This window comes from Bufo gargarizans, chromosome 2, assembly GCF_014858855.1.
Source record: "Bufo gargarizans isolate SCDJY-AF-19 chromosome 2, ASM1485885v1, whole genome shotgun sequence".
NCBI classification, from domain to species: domain Eukaryota; kingdom Metazoa; phylum Chordata; class Amphibia; order Anura; family Bufonidae; genus Bufo; species Bufo gargarizans.
The window spans coordinates 150,656,367-150,669,929 of NC_058081.1; the positions used below are offsets into that span (position 1 = coordinate 150,656,367).

The 13,563-nt window shown below is 43.0% G+C and overlaps 1 protein-coding gene across 2 annotated transcripts in view; it reads right to left on the reverse strand.

The window, feature by feature from the left end:
- Positions 1-833: 833 nt before the first annotated feature.
- Positions 834-13,563, reverse strand: part of WHAMM (WASP homolog associated with actin, golgi membranes and microtubules) — a 34,573-nt gene continuing 21,843 nt past the window's right edge. For both annotated transcript variants that reach the window (XM_044279583.1, XM_044279582.1), the window contains exons 6-10: positions 10,252-10,424; positions 6,503-6,589; positions 6,278-6,373; positions 5,724-6,150; positions 834-1,703 (exon numbers count right to left, since the gene is read on the reverse strand). In XM_044279583.1, coding sequence (XP_044135518.1) covers positions 1,423-1,703; positions 5,724-6,150; positions 6,278-6,373; positions 6,503-6,589; positions 10,252-10,424 — 1,064 coding nt within the window. In that variant the 3' untranslated portion in view covers positions 834-1,422. The remainder of the gene's footprint in view (positions 1,704-5,723; positions 6,151-6,277; positions 6,374-6,502; positions 6,590-10,251; positions 10,425-13,563) is intronic.

Genomic DNA, 13,563 nt, shown 5'->3' on the forward strand with positions numbered 1-13,563 from the left:
ATGAGGCAGATTTATTGTAGAAATTTCAGCAACTGAATTACTCTAGATGGGGGTGTTTTGGTATGTTCTGTATCTCTGCATACCCCATTCAGATAAACCGGAAAGTCGCCGAAATTGCTACGGTAAGGTCACCTGCACACAGTGCAGAAGAGCCGTACAAATTGCCGCACTGATTTAGGTGCGTTTCTGCAGCATACCTGCACCAAAATCTGTCATGTCTAAATTGTGTTTTTTGGTGGGGATTTGATGTGGTTTTGACGCAGATATCATCCTTCCATTAAAAAGTGTGAAATCTGCAGATAAAATTAACATGCTACTTCATTTGAAATCCATGCAGCAGGTCAATTTCCACACTGAAAAAAATCTGCAAAGTGTCAATGAGATTTGTGTAATCTCATACACTTTGCTGGTACTGTAATACGCTGCGGTTTTGCCACACAGGAATCAGTGTGGCCTAAATCTGCCATGTGTGAATTCACCCTGTTGGGCTTACATTGCATATCTACATGCAGTATTTGAGTCTTGTATAGCACACTGTGCAACTGATGTGATATTTTCTAGGTGCTATGAGGAACGATGTGACAATATATTCATTATTCACGTTGCTGGGGTAAGCACAATTTATTTGGCCAATGTACTGTATGCCATTCAACAGCAGCTTTAGTTACAGTATAAGGCAACTATCTATACACCACATTTTGCCATTTGCATAACATACACAGGTCTATTCCTTTATGCGCATCCACAAACTTTTAGTAAAATTAAAACTCAATCACCTTTGTCCCTAATAAGTTATTTTCAGCAGCAAATAAAACAGAGGTTGCCCAAGACGATTGTATTAAGTGGCCTTTTAATGTAGACTTTACATTTATAATCAAGGCATGAAGGTATCTAAATTAATTATTAATTAAAATATTTCCAGTGCATTTCATATGTAGAAATTAAGGAAGACTCTAGTGCTATCCATGTTACACCTGTTAATATCTGGCTAAAGGCATATCAGAGGTGAATGGACATTTAAGAACATAGGGGAAGATTTATCAAACTGGTGTAAAGTAGAACTGGTTTATTTGCCCATAGCAACCAATCAGATTCCACCTTTTATTTTCCAAAGGAGCCGTGAAAAATGAAAGGAGGAATCGGATTTGTTGCTATAGGCAAGTAAGCCCGTTCTACTTTACACATTTGATAAATGACCCCCATATTCTCCCAACATGTTTGACCTTTGAGGGAGTTCTACTAGAAGGGCAATACTGTTTTGTCAGCCATAGAGGTTATGATGCTAGTATACTGTGATTTTCTTCTGATCATTAAAATGATTGCCTGTGACTATGTGATGTCACAAAACCAGCATAGAAGATTGTGAGATAAGCATAAAAAGTAAAGTCAATCTTCATAAATCTGGTAGCAGTGTGTATCCCCTTAACTGTCCCAATCCCCACTAATATATTCGCTCTTCTCTTCATCATCGGAGTCGGCAGATACTTTTTTCATCCGCATCATCGCTGCTCTTATACTCTGCTCCAGTTCATTTTCAGGCCCTTTAGGCACAGGATCCTTCTGCACTTTCTTCAGTGTTACTCCTTGTCTTATAGCCATTAAAATACTGTCTCTTGTACTGGTGACTGAAGGCCGAGGTGGTTCCACCCTGCGGAGGAGGTTCTCACTTCGTTTCAACGATGCCAACACCTCTTCCATGGAACCTAAAAGCAAGATACAGAGATTAAAAATGTTTCAACTGTGGGTTTTACATCCACGATTACTACTACTACAAAGCATCACATTTTTGTTTTTTACTTCATATCCGTATATATGACCTGACACTGCATAATGTCCATACTCCTTCAGCAAAATGCAAAGTGCAATTAGGGTCCATTCACACGTCCTGTTTTTTTTCATCCTGAAAAACGGTCCGTTTTTTGCGGATCCGTTGTTCCTGAAAATGTTTCCGTATGTCATCCGTTTTTTGCGGATCCGCAAAAAACGGAAACATGTATACATTTCAATAATCAAATAAAGTTGTTTGGATTTCTTTGAAAAAAAATTGAAAAAAAAAATAAAATAAAAAATTTGTTATGTGTTTCCAGGAACGGAATCCGCAAAAAACGGATGACATACGGAATGACATCCGAATGTCATCCGTTTTTTGCGGATCCATTGACTTTGTATTGTACCAGGATCCGATTTTTCAGGACAAGAATAGGACATGTTTTATATTTAAACGGACATGCGGAACGGAACAACGGAAACGGACAGCACACATTGTGCTGTCCGATTTTTTCCAGGACCCATTGAAAATGAATGGGTCCAGATCTGGTCCTGATCTGTTCCTGAAAAAACGGAACAGATCAGGAAAGAAAAAATGGACGTGTGAATGGACCCTTACCGTCACATTCCCACAGCATAAAAAAAAGAGGTCCCAACATGAGCACCATATGGACTGATACTCCACTACAACAGCTTCCACAGACACCGGAAATCATTCCCTGTACCTATAAGGCTGTATGCACACGACGTGGGTTATGGGCGGGAAAAACAGCACCAGCAAATTGTATGAGATTTGTCTAATCTCATGTACACTTAGCTTTTATGTGCAGAAATTGAGATCTGCAGCATGTCAATTGGCTTTCATCTTGTGTGGATTTCACCCTTTTCAATAGAAGGATGAGCTCTGCAGAAAATCCACAACAAAAACTAGATAAATAGTGCCGATTTATAGGCAATTTTTGTGTGGTTTTGGTGCAAATTTTGTGCGCCACATGCAGCCACTCTAAAGACCCCTTCACATATATTAGTTGTGTCCGGCCAACTACTTCAGGCTAGTAGCCGGACACAACTGATATATTGAAGCAGTATATGCCAGAGGGGAACTGCACTGGGTTGCTGGATATATGTAGGGATAGGCCAAATCTAGCTCACATTATAAGGCTACATTCACACGAATGTATTTTGTTTCCGTGTCCGTTCTGTATTTTTTGCAGAAAGGCTGCAGACCCATTCATGTCAACAGGTCCACAATAAATGCGGACAGCACAATGTGTGCTATCCACATCCGTATGTCTGTTCCGTAGCCCAGCAAAAAAAAAACAGAACATGTCCTAGTCTTGTCCGTTTTGCAGACAAGGATAGGCATTGTTACAAAGGATCCGCCAAAAAACAAACAAAATAAAAACTGATGCCATACGGAACGTCATCCGTTTTTTTTTTTGCGAATCCGCAATTTGTGGACGGCAAAACACATACGGTTGTGTGAATGTAGCCTAATACTGATGTTTTATTTTCCCCTATCCAGCTTACTTTTTATAAGAGTCTAATCCATCTGTCCGCCATCCGGTAACTACAAGTCCCATGATTTCTTGCCAAGGTGTAGGTCACAAAGGGAGCTACCAATGTCAATCTAGGCACTAAAACTAAAATAGTCAACCATTAGCTGCCTTGGTTAGCTTTACAGCAGCGAATGGCCCACAGGAAACTAAAGTCTAGAGATGAGTCACTGAATTCTATGGGAGAGTTCTCTAGATATGCTCTGTGACCTGGGCAGAGATTATTGTGCAGGAAGGGAGACGAGCTATGGCCCACCCTACTGTGAATGATGGATCCAGTGTTATCTACAGGTCCTTCTCAAAATATTAGCATATTGTGATAAAGTTCATTATTTTCTGTAATGTACTGATAAACATTAGACTTTCATATATTTTAGATTCATTGCACACCAACTGAAGTAGTTCAAGCCTTTTATTGTTTTAATATTGATGATTTTGGCATACAGCTCATGAAAACCCAAATTTCCTATCTCAAAAAATTAGCATATCATGAAAAGGTTCTCTAAACGAGCTATTAACCTAATCATCTGAATAAACTAATTAACTCTAAACACCTGCAAAAGATTCCTGAGGCTTTTTTTAAAACTCCCAGCCTGGGTCATTACACAAAACCGCAATCATGGGTAAGACTGCCGACCTGACTGCTGTCCAGAAGGCCATCATTGACACCCTCAAGCAAGAGGGTAAGAAAGAAAGAAATTTCTGAATGAATAGGCTGTTCCCAGAGTGCTGTATCAAGGCACCTCAGTGGGAAGTCTGTGGGAAGGAAAAAGTGTGGCAGAAAACGCTGCACAACGAGAAGAGGTGACCGGACCCTGAGGAAGATTGTGGAGAAGGACCGATTCCAGACCTTGGGGGACCTGCGGAAGCAGTGGACTGAGTCTGGAGTAGAAACATCCAGAGCCACCATGTACAGGCGTGTGCAGGAAATGGGCTTCAGGTGCCGCATTCCCCAGGTCAAGCCACTTTTGAACCAGAAACAGTGGCAGAAGCGCCTGACCTGGGCTACAGAGAAGCAGCACTGGACTGTTGCATGTCATTCGGAAATCAAGGTGCCAGAGTCTGGAGGAAGACTGGGGAGAGGGAACTGCCAAAATGCCTGAAGTCCAGTGTCAAGTACCCACAGTCAGTGATGGTCTGGGGTGCCATGTCAGCTGCTGTTGTTGGTCCACTGTGTTTTATCAAGGGTAGGGTCAATGCAGCTAGCTATCAGGAGATTTTGGAGCACTTCATGCTTCCATCTGCTGAAAAGCTTTATGGAGATGAAGATTTCATTTTTCAGCACGACCTGGCACCTGCTCACAGTGCCAAAACCACTGGTAAATGGTTTACTGGCCATGGTATTACTGTGCTCAATTGGCCTGCCAACTCTCCTGACCTGAACCCCATAGAGAATCTGTGGGATATTGGGAAGAGAAAGTTGAGAGACGCAAGACCCAACACTCTGGATGAGCTTAAGGCCGCTATCGAAGCATCCTGGGCCTCCATAACACCTCAGCAGTGCCACAGGCTGATTGCCTCCATGCCACGCCGCATTGAAGCAGTCATTTCTGCAAAAGGATTCCCGACCAAGTATTGAGTGCAGAACTGAACATAATTATTTGAAGGTTGACTTTTTTTTGTATTAAAAACACTTTTCTTTTATTGGTCAGATGAAATATGCTAATTTTTTGAGATAGGAAATTTGGGTTTTCATGAGCTGTATGCCAAAATCATCAATATTAAAACAATAAAAGGCTTGAACTACTTCAGTTGGTGTGTAATGAATCTAAAATATATGAAAGTCTAATGTTTATCAGTACATTACAGAAAATAATGAACTTTATCACAATATGCTAATTTTTTGAGAAGGACCTGTATATGTAGTTGATATCGGTCATCACAATCCTGCCTTTGATGACTAGGTATGCGCATATCGACTTCGATGAAACATCCAAAGTCGATTTACATAAAACTTAGTTCCTGCTCTGTACAGTATTAGAATGTATTGACTCCGATGAGCCCAAGTTATTGCTTTGCGAAGTCTCAACTTCATAAATTAATTTGTACTGTATAAAACAAAAAAAACAAAAACAAAAAAAAAAAAACAACAACAACAACATTTCCCGAACACTGATTCAGTTCCAAGAAGTCGATTTGCTCATCCCTAGTGATGACAATGAGATGACTGATGAAAACTAATCTCCACAGAACATAAGGACAGGGAGCAGAACAGTAAAACTCCACTACCTGGACACTTTCAAAAGCAGAATGAAAGTTCATATTCACACTACTCCTAATAATAAACATGCCACAAAAAGGTATGCCCATCATATGCTCTCTTCAGCCAACAATTAGTGCTGTCAGCAGTTTAGAATGGTCAAAACTGAGGACAGACTCCTTTTAATAAGATTTCCTTACCTGAGTGTTGATTAAAATTGGCTTTTAATTTTTCTGGAGTAGTTTGATTTTCACCTATCAACACTTGATGTTCATGAAGTTTTTGAGTCTTAGATGAATGAGGTATGTGAGCTGGATTACCCAGCAGCAAAGTCTGTGATGGTAAAGGAGGGGGAGGGGGAGGTGCTGTTGGAGGAGGAGGAAGAGGAGGAGGAGGAGGTGGTGGAGGAACAACAGGTTGCGGTGGAAAATGATCTTGCTTGGAGGGGTCATCACTGGACCATCTACACTCAGAATTTCCTCTCTGAACAAGGATCTGGTCAGGGATGTCTGCTGAACCACTTGTGGGCCCCTTGGCTTCCTTAGGAGGTTTTAAGCTCCCCATGGAGTTACTGGGTACATGTGACTGCATTCGAGAGGTTTTCAGTACAACATGAGATTCTTTTTTCTACGGAAAGAAAAGTTATTGAACACTTCCATTATGAAATATGCTCTCTCCTTGCCTCAATTCATTTTCCATCCTATTCAGCAGAACATGACTGTGCACAACTTGATCACTGCAATTTAACACTCACATCTTTAAAGCTTTTTAATCTCTGTAGTGCTTTTTGACGTTCTTGATCAACCCATTCTTTTTTCTTTTTCTCCTCTTCTTTTTTCTTGTCTCTTTTCTGCATTAACACAAAGAACGCTGTTAAAGTGTCTCCCACACACTGGTTTAAATGGTACAGAAGTCTCCACATGCACTAGGGGTTTGGCGAGGAATCAGAAAACAAACTATTCATAGACTCCATACTCACCATCTGTACAAAATGATGCTGCTGAAGCCGCCTCTGTGTTTCCTGGTACTGCTGACGCTTAAGCTCTTGTGTCTCTATGCACTGATCCTAAAAGCATCGGGATGGACACAAAGCACACAGAGAAATGCTAAACTTTAGGAAATCACACATATGATTGTTATGATTTATCCAGTTCACAATAACTATACAATATAAATTCATTCAACATTTTATGGCCAAAGAAGTGGAAGTAACGACTGGTTGTGACAGACCAGATTAATCCCCATTTACACAGGCTAACGACTGGGCAAACAACCGCACATTTGGTCCATGAGCATTGCCCAGTGAAAACATGTCTGACGATCAGCCGACAAGCAAACGCTGGACTGTTGGATGACTGCATTTTATGTGGATATTAAGATCATTAATATCACAGCACCACATTTAAACAGGAATGTGCTGCCGACAATGAAACTGTATGGGGATGAACGATCACATTAACGATCGTTCAGGCACATGCAGTGACAATGACTGATCTATGTAAATGAAGCTAAATTGAGAAAATGATGGCGATAGCCGATTTCCTGCATAGAGAAAAAAAAATACGACGTGTTATAAAATGTAACAGGTATTCTACTTCTAGCAAATATACGTTATTCCTTGTATAATGAAGTGTTCCATTTCATACAGTATTACTGCTACACAGTAAGGCTAGGCTCACATCTGCCATGCTGTTCAGCTTTTTCTCTTCCAGATCCAGCATATGCCGGATGCCACAGACTATAATGGGATCCAGCGGGTACGAGTTATGGATTCTGGCATTCAATGCACACAGTTTTTGTCAAGTATTTTTGCTACAATCTGCTGGGACTACTCCTGGAACCTCCGGCCTCAGATGTGAACCTAGCCTTATACTTTCTGCATGAATTGATCACATTCTTCAAGATCTCCGTTTGCTCCTATTTAATAGGAATCGTCACTGTTCACCTTCAGGTGTATATATAATAAAAAAAAACAAAATAAAAAAACTGCCTTGTTCAAGTGATGGACACATAAGGGAATGGCTTATTACACGAAACCGCTCCTATAACTGTGCTGCACCTCTGTTCCCTTTAACCGCCAAGGATGTACGGCATGGGTGTCAAACATGCGGGCCGCATGCGGCCCGCAATGAATATCTTTGCGGCCCGGCAGTCTAGTATCTCTGAACATGAGCGCGCTGCTATCGGCGCGCTCATGTTCTCTCACCAGCACAGGGAGAAGGAAGCTGTCCTCCCTCCCCCTGTGCTGCTGCCGCTGCCACCAATGAGAAGAGAGGGGGGGAGGAGGGGCGGGCGCACTGCGCCACCAATGAGGAGAGAGGGGCGGAGGAGGGGTGGGCGCACTGAGCCACCAATGATAGGACTATTCCCATTTCCCACACAGAGCGGCGCCCAGCGATGTCTCAGCACTCACCATTAGTCCTGGGCGCCGCTCCGTTCGCCCGCAGTGCCCCATTACTGTCTCCTCTCCTGCTCCACATGCTGCTGATTACTATCGGAGCGATGGGAGGAGACATCAGCTTCACTAGTGGGCGTTCCTTCTCCCTGCGCTGCGATTGGACAGCGCAACAGCCAGGAAGAAGGAACGCCCACTAGTGAAGCTGATGTCTCCTCCCATCGCTCCGATAGTAATCAGCAGCATGTGGAGCAGGAGAGGAGACAGTAATGGAGCACTGCGGGCGAACGGAGCGGCGCCCAGGACTAATGGTGAGTGCTGAGACATCGCTGGGCGCCGCTCTGTGTTGCCTGATAGTGAAAGTCAGTCTTTAACACAATACAGGAGGCGGGTGCCGACAGCAGAATCGCATTGCCGGCACCCTGCCGCTGACAGGGAGCTGCGATCAGAGGCAGTTAACCCCTTAGGTGCCGCACCTGAGGGGTTAACTGCTGATCTGCCAGTACCAGCCTCCTGTATAAAGGGGTAATTTATCATTGGTGGTGCAGTGTGCCCCTCCCTCAACCCCCCATCCCATTAAAATCATTGGTGGCACAGTGCGCCAGCCCCTCTCAACCCCCCCAGTATTAAAATCATTGGTGGCAGTGGCCACAGGGACCTCTCCCCTCCCCCTCATTGGTGGTGCAGTGGCAGCTTCTGATCGGAGCCCCAGCTGTGTAAGCCTGGGGCTCCGATCAGTTACCATGGCAGCCAGGACGCTACAGAAGCCCTGGTTGCCATGGTAACATCCCTGATGCTGTGTGCACAAGGCACAGAGCAGCAGGGACAGTGTGAAGTCCTATTCACCCTGATAGAGCTGAATAGGACAAGGGATGAAAGATCCCAGGTTCGCTCCCCTAAGGCTACTTTCACACTTGCGTTCAGAGCGGATCCGTCTGAGACGGATCCGCTCATATAATGCAGACGGTGGATCCGTTCAGAACGGATCCGTCTGCATTATATTGTAAACAAAATATATATTTTTTTTTATGCGGCCCACATAAACTTAAATTTTGTTTTTTTGGCCCATGTTACCCTTTGAGTTTGACATGCTTGATGTACGGTGTGCGCGTAACAGCAGGGTCCCATGAAGTAAGATAGAAGCCTTACATGGGTAGATTATCGGGACAAACGTTTGTCGCAGCCATTGAACAATAAATGGGAAGCAAAGGTTGCACATTTCTACAACAAAAAAAAAAAACAAGATATATAGATGTGGTAGCTGCAAACATGCATGCTGGAAGGCTAATGGTGCATGGCATCATGGAGATCTACGCATATGCATAGCCATTCCCATTTAATGTGAACAAGCCTGTAGTATGCCCCTGCAGTCATGTTGGCTTCTACACAGGTATGTGATGTTAGTAGATGTTACTATCAAGATAGATTATTCTGTTTATTATCTCCCTGCCCTTGTAGATCGTAAGCTCTCACAGACAGGGTCCCCTGTACCAGTTTGTTAGTTTCCTCTTCAAGTACAGAGCCATGGAATTAATGGAGCTTTCGAGTACATCATAATAATACATTTACAAAATAGAACGTAAATGGTGGTTGGTGAAACCTGAAAATACATTAGGGCAAACAATACAGTATTTCTGGGCCCCTTTAGTACAAGTACTGTGTAATATGTATATGGAAACACTAGTAGTAATATTAAGCTAATGCCACACAGGGTTCTTACATTTGTAATTGATGAACGGTCGTTGTAGAATCAGGCATCCCCTAACTGTGGCACTCCAGCTGTTGCAAAACTACAACTCCCAGCATGCCCGAACAGCCTACAGGTATCAGCCTACAGCAGGGCATTGTGGGAGTTGGAGTTTTACAACAGCTGGAGGGCCGCAGGTTGAGGATGCCTGGTGTAGATGGTCATGTTTTAGTAAAGTTTGACAGATGGGAGAATTCGGTCTGCTAATTGTAGTTTGAAGAAGACCTTTCATGGGTCCAGACATTATAAAATAAGTGGCACTTTATGTAGGGCATCAAACAGGGATCTAATAAAGTTAATATTATTCCTGGGAGCTGCTCTGTTCGCCCGCTGTGGACCCTGTTACTTCTCGCGCCTGGTATGCTAATTACTAGTATCGATGCAATGAGGCGGCGTCTCCTTCTCCCTGGCTGTGACGCTGTCCAATCGCAGCGCAGAGCGTCACAGCCAGGGAAGATTTTTCTCTTTAAGTACCTTAGGGCTTTCAATGGTTTCTATCAGGTAACTTGGATCCCTATGCACTATTATCTGCCAAACTGGTGTTAGGATCTGTATCATTTTACACTTGTACCAGAATGTAACATACTTTTTTGTTCCTCAGTAATGCTCGTCTTGAACAGATATTCCCCCGTTTTGACTCGAGCTGCTGCGCCTTTCTTCTGAGCATTGTGTATGTTGCACCATTACTGGACTGCTCAAAGGTCTGCAGTTCCTGAGGATCTTCACACGTGTCATAATAGACTACCTCCTCTTCTTTTTCTGCAACCAAAAGGAGCAAATTCTTTCTACCGGTCACTACCCATACTACAAACGTACCAAGAACAGGATGATTTCTATATTTGGTTCATACAACTGGGAATCCCACTGATCAGCTGTTTTGAGAAGAGGGGGCTGGGCCGCTCAATGAACGAGCGATCAATGAACGTGTCGTCACGGGCCTAGGAAGAGCAGAGAGACAGGAGTGCCACTGCCTTCTCAACCAGCTGATCCGGATCGAAAGGGGATGGGGGTCTCCCAGGTGTTGGACCCCTACTGATCAGATACTAATGATCTATCCAGAGGGTAGGTAATCAGTAAAAAGATCTTGAAAAAACCCTTTAAGGACAAATGCACACAGTGACTTAAGCAGGGATTTTCTTCTGCAGCACAATATAGCACCAGCTAATTAGATAATTTTCAAAGACTCTCTACATGATGCGGAAATATTCCACGTGGAAGAATTGACACATGGTGTGGTTTTTGAAATCCATTGTTTTTGTGCATTTTCAGTGCAGATTTCGCCCTTTGCAATCTGGGGATCCAGGATCTGGGGCATCCGCAAGTAATATGTAGATTTTCGTGCAGATTTGTTACGGAAACCCAGTAAAATCTGCAAAAGACAGTGCAATGAAAACCTGCATAAACTACACTGCCGTGTGCATGTGCCCTTAAGGCTATGGACACCTTCAGAGCCATGTTTTAAATGATTGATTTACATGCATTTTGGGCTCATAAACATTTTTGGAATAGGTAAACACTTGACACTATTTGGCTTCCACAGCTCCTATGTTTCTCACTACATAGCAGATACACAATGCTGTCTGTGTGATGAACCCATAAAACTGGACACCTGACAGCTCCTTCTCTGGCGCCCCTCTGACTTCTGTCTAAGGGCTCATGCCTACGAACGTAAGGGATCCATGCCCATGCTGCAGACGCATGCGGATCGCGGACCCATCCACTTGAATGGGGTCCGCGATCCACACCGTCAGAAAGACCACGGAAGAGCTCAATAGTGCTTCCGTGAGGTTCCAATTCGTACTTCCGCACCGCATCTCCGGGTTTGCGGACCCATTCAAGTGGTATGCGGGAAGCAATATGGCCATGGCGGGGCAACAGCCGTGTGCATGAGCCCTAACTCTGTCAAATTAGCTTTGAAGGTGTCCATAGCTGTCATATTCCAGGCCCAAAAAAATAAATAAAATAAAAAATCTCAATTAAACAGTGCCCTTCTTCAGAATGGAGAAGAGGGTGGTTAAGTCCAAAATCGTAATCACAGACTCCCTTTTAACCTGAATGATAGTATGGCACGGTGATTACACGGACTCAGGAGCTAGGCCCACACCATCGTTCATTGGTGCCAGCTGGATTATACAACAGGCACCTAGCTCTTACTGCCACAATTGAAGATAATGCGAATTCCAGCAATTTCACCCTCTCAGATGCTACCGCATCATCTGAGCAGTTAGACCGTCTGTCCTCCAATCAGCACCCTTCAAAACATAATTGTCGGGTGTGAAGTACTTGATGCACTAGCAGGATGGGTACAGGATGTACTAGCGTGCCAGCATGACTGTGCACTGTAATGCAGAAGTATTACACGGTATAGTACAAGCAATCACATGTTAAAGTCCCCTAGGCGGCTTAAAAAGACTTGATCTATTAAAATATCCCATTATATAACCCACACATTGAATGCTGCAAAAGCATTTTAGTTTTTTGGTCACCTTGCCCCCTCCAAAAAATTAGCAAAAAGGTCCCTTGAATCCTAACATGGTATCAATAAAAACTACAGCTCGCCTTACAAAAGATGAGCCCTCATACAGCTCCATCAGCAGAAAAATAAAAAAGTTATAGGTGTCAGAAAGCATCTTAACTTTTTAGAAGTTGTAAAAACATAAAAAAATAAATAAAATTTTGGTACCTCTATAATCATGTTAAAATGTCATTAATCCCATGCAGTTAACACTGGAAAAACAGAACACTAAAACAATGGTGGAATTGTGTTGTTTCTGAAAAATTTCGCCCCAAGAATAAGAAATAGAAAAAATTATATGAACATGTGCCTGGTCAGGAAGGGGGAATAATCTCCCCCCCCCCCCCCCCCCCATTCGGTAAATCATTTTGCGCCTTTTACGGTGATACATGTGACTTTATTTTTATAAGATGCAAACGCCCATCAGTATGAAGCAGTATGTGTTTAGCACTACGCTGGCTGTACTCACTGCTCCTTGGTCTTCTTCTGGGCACAGCATTGTATGCGCCATGATTGCATACCATGTCAGGACGTAGTGCACACAGGCGTTCCTCCCAAAGCGCATCTGAATCAAGATGCAGTCTGTAATGTCTTAAAAAAATATATAAAAAAAATCTCCAAGTAGCGGCTCTACAAATCTGGGCCAAAGAGAAGCATCTGCCCTCTCTGCCCAGTCTCAAACCCCGTTGGAGGAGGCAGGCTAAGGGAAGAATAGGCAAGAGAAATATAATTCTTTACCCATCTAGCAATAACACTAGTGGAAACTTTGCAGCCCCTACACTTTCCCTGAAACTGGATAAGGAGATTTTCATCTATCCTCCAAGGTGACATGGAATCTAGGTAAAACACTAGACACCTCCTGACATCTAGGCAATGAAAAATTTTCTTCTAACGTATTGACTGGATCTGGGCAAAAAGAGGGTAGTATCACATCCTGACTTCTGTGAAAATCTGAGACCACCTTGGGCTGGAAAGATGGAATTGGTCTAATGATCACTTTATCCTCCAAAATCGTGATATAGGGAGTGAAGGCAGAAAAAGCTTGAATCTCAGATACCCGTCTAGCCGAGGTTATTGCTAGAAGAAAGGCCATTTAAAAAAGAAAGCATATTGATAGAGATTTCACTTAATGGTTCAAACGGCTTCTGAGATAGGGCAGAAAGAACAGTATTCAAATCCCAGGGAGGAGACAATGGTCTTAAGAAAGGATGTAACCTGGAGGCTACTGACATGAATCTTTTAATCCATGGATGATCAGCTAATCTATATTCAAAGAAATAACTCAGAGCAGCTATCTGAATCTTTAGTGCGGAAGCCTTAAGATTCCTATGTAGCCCTGTTTCTATTTAAAAAAAAAAAAAAAAAAAAAAAAAATATTATAGT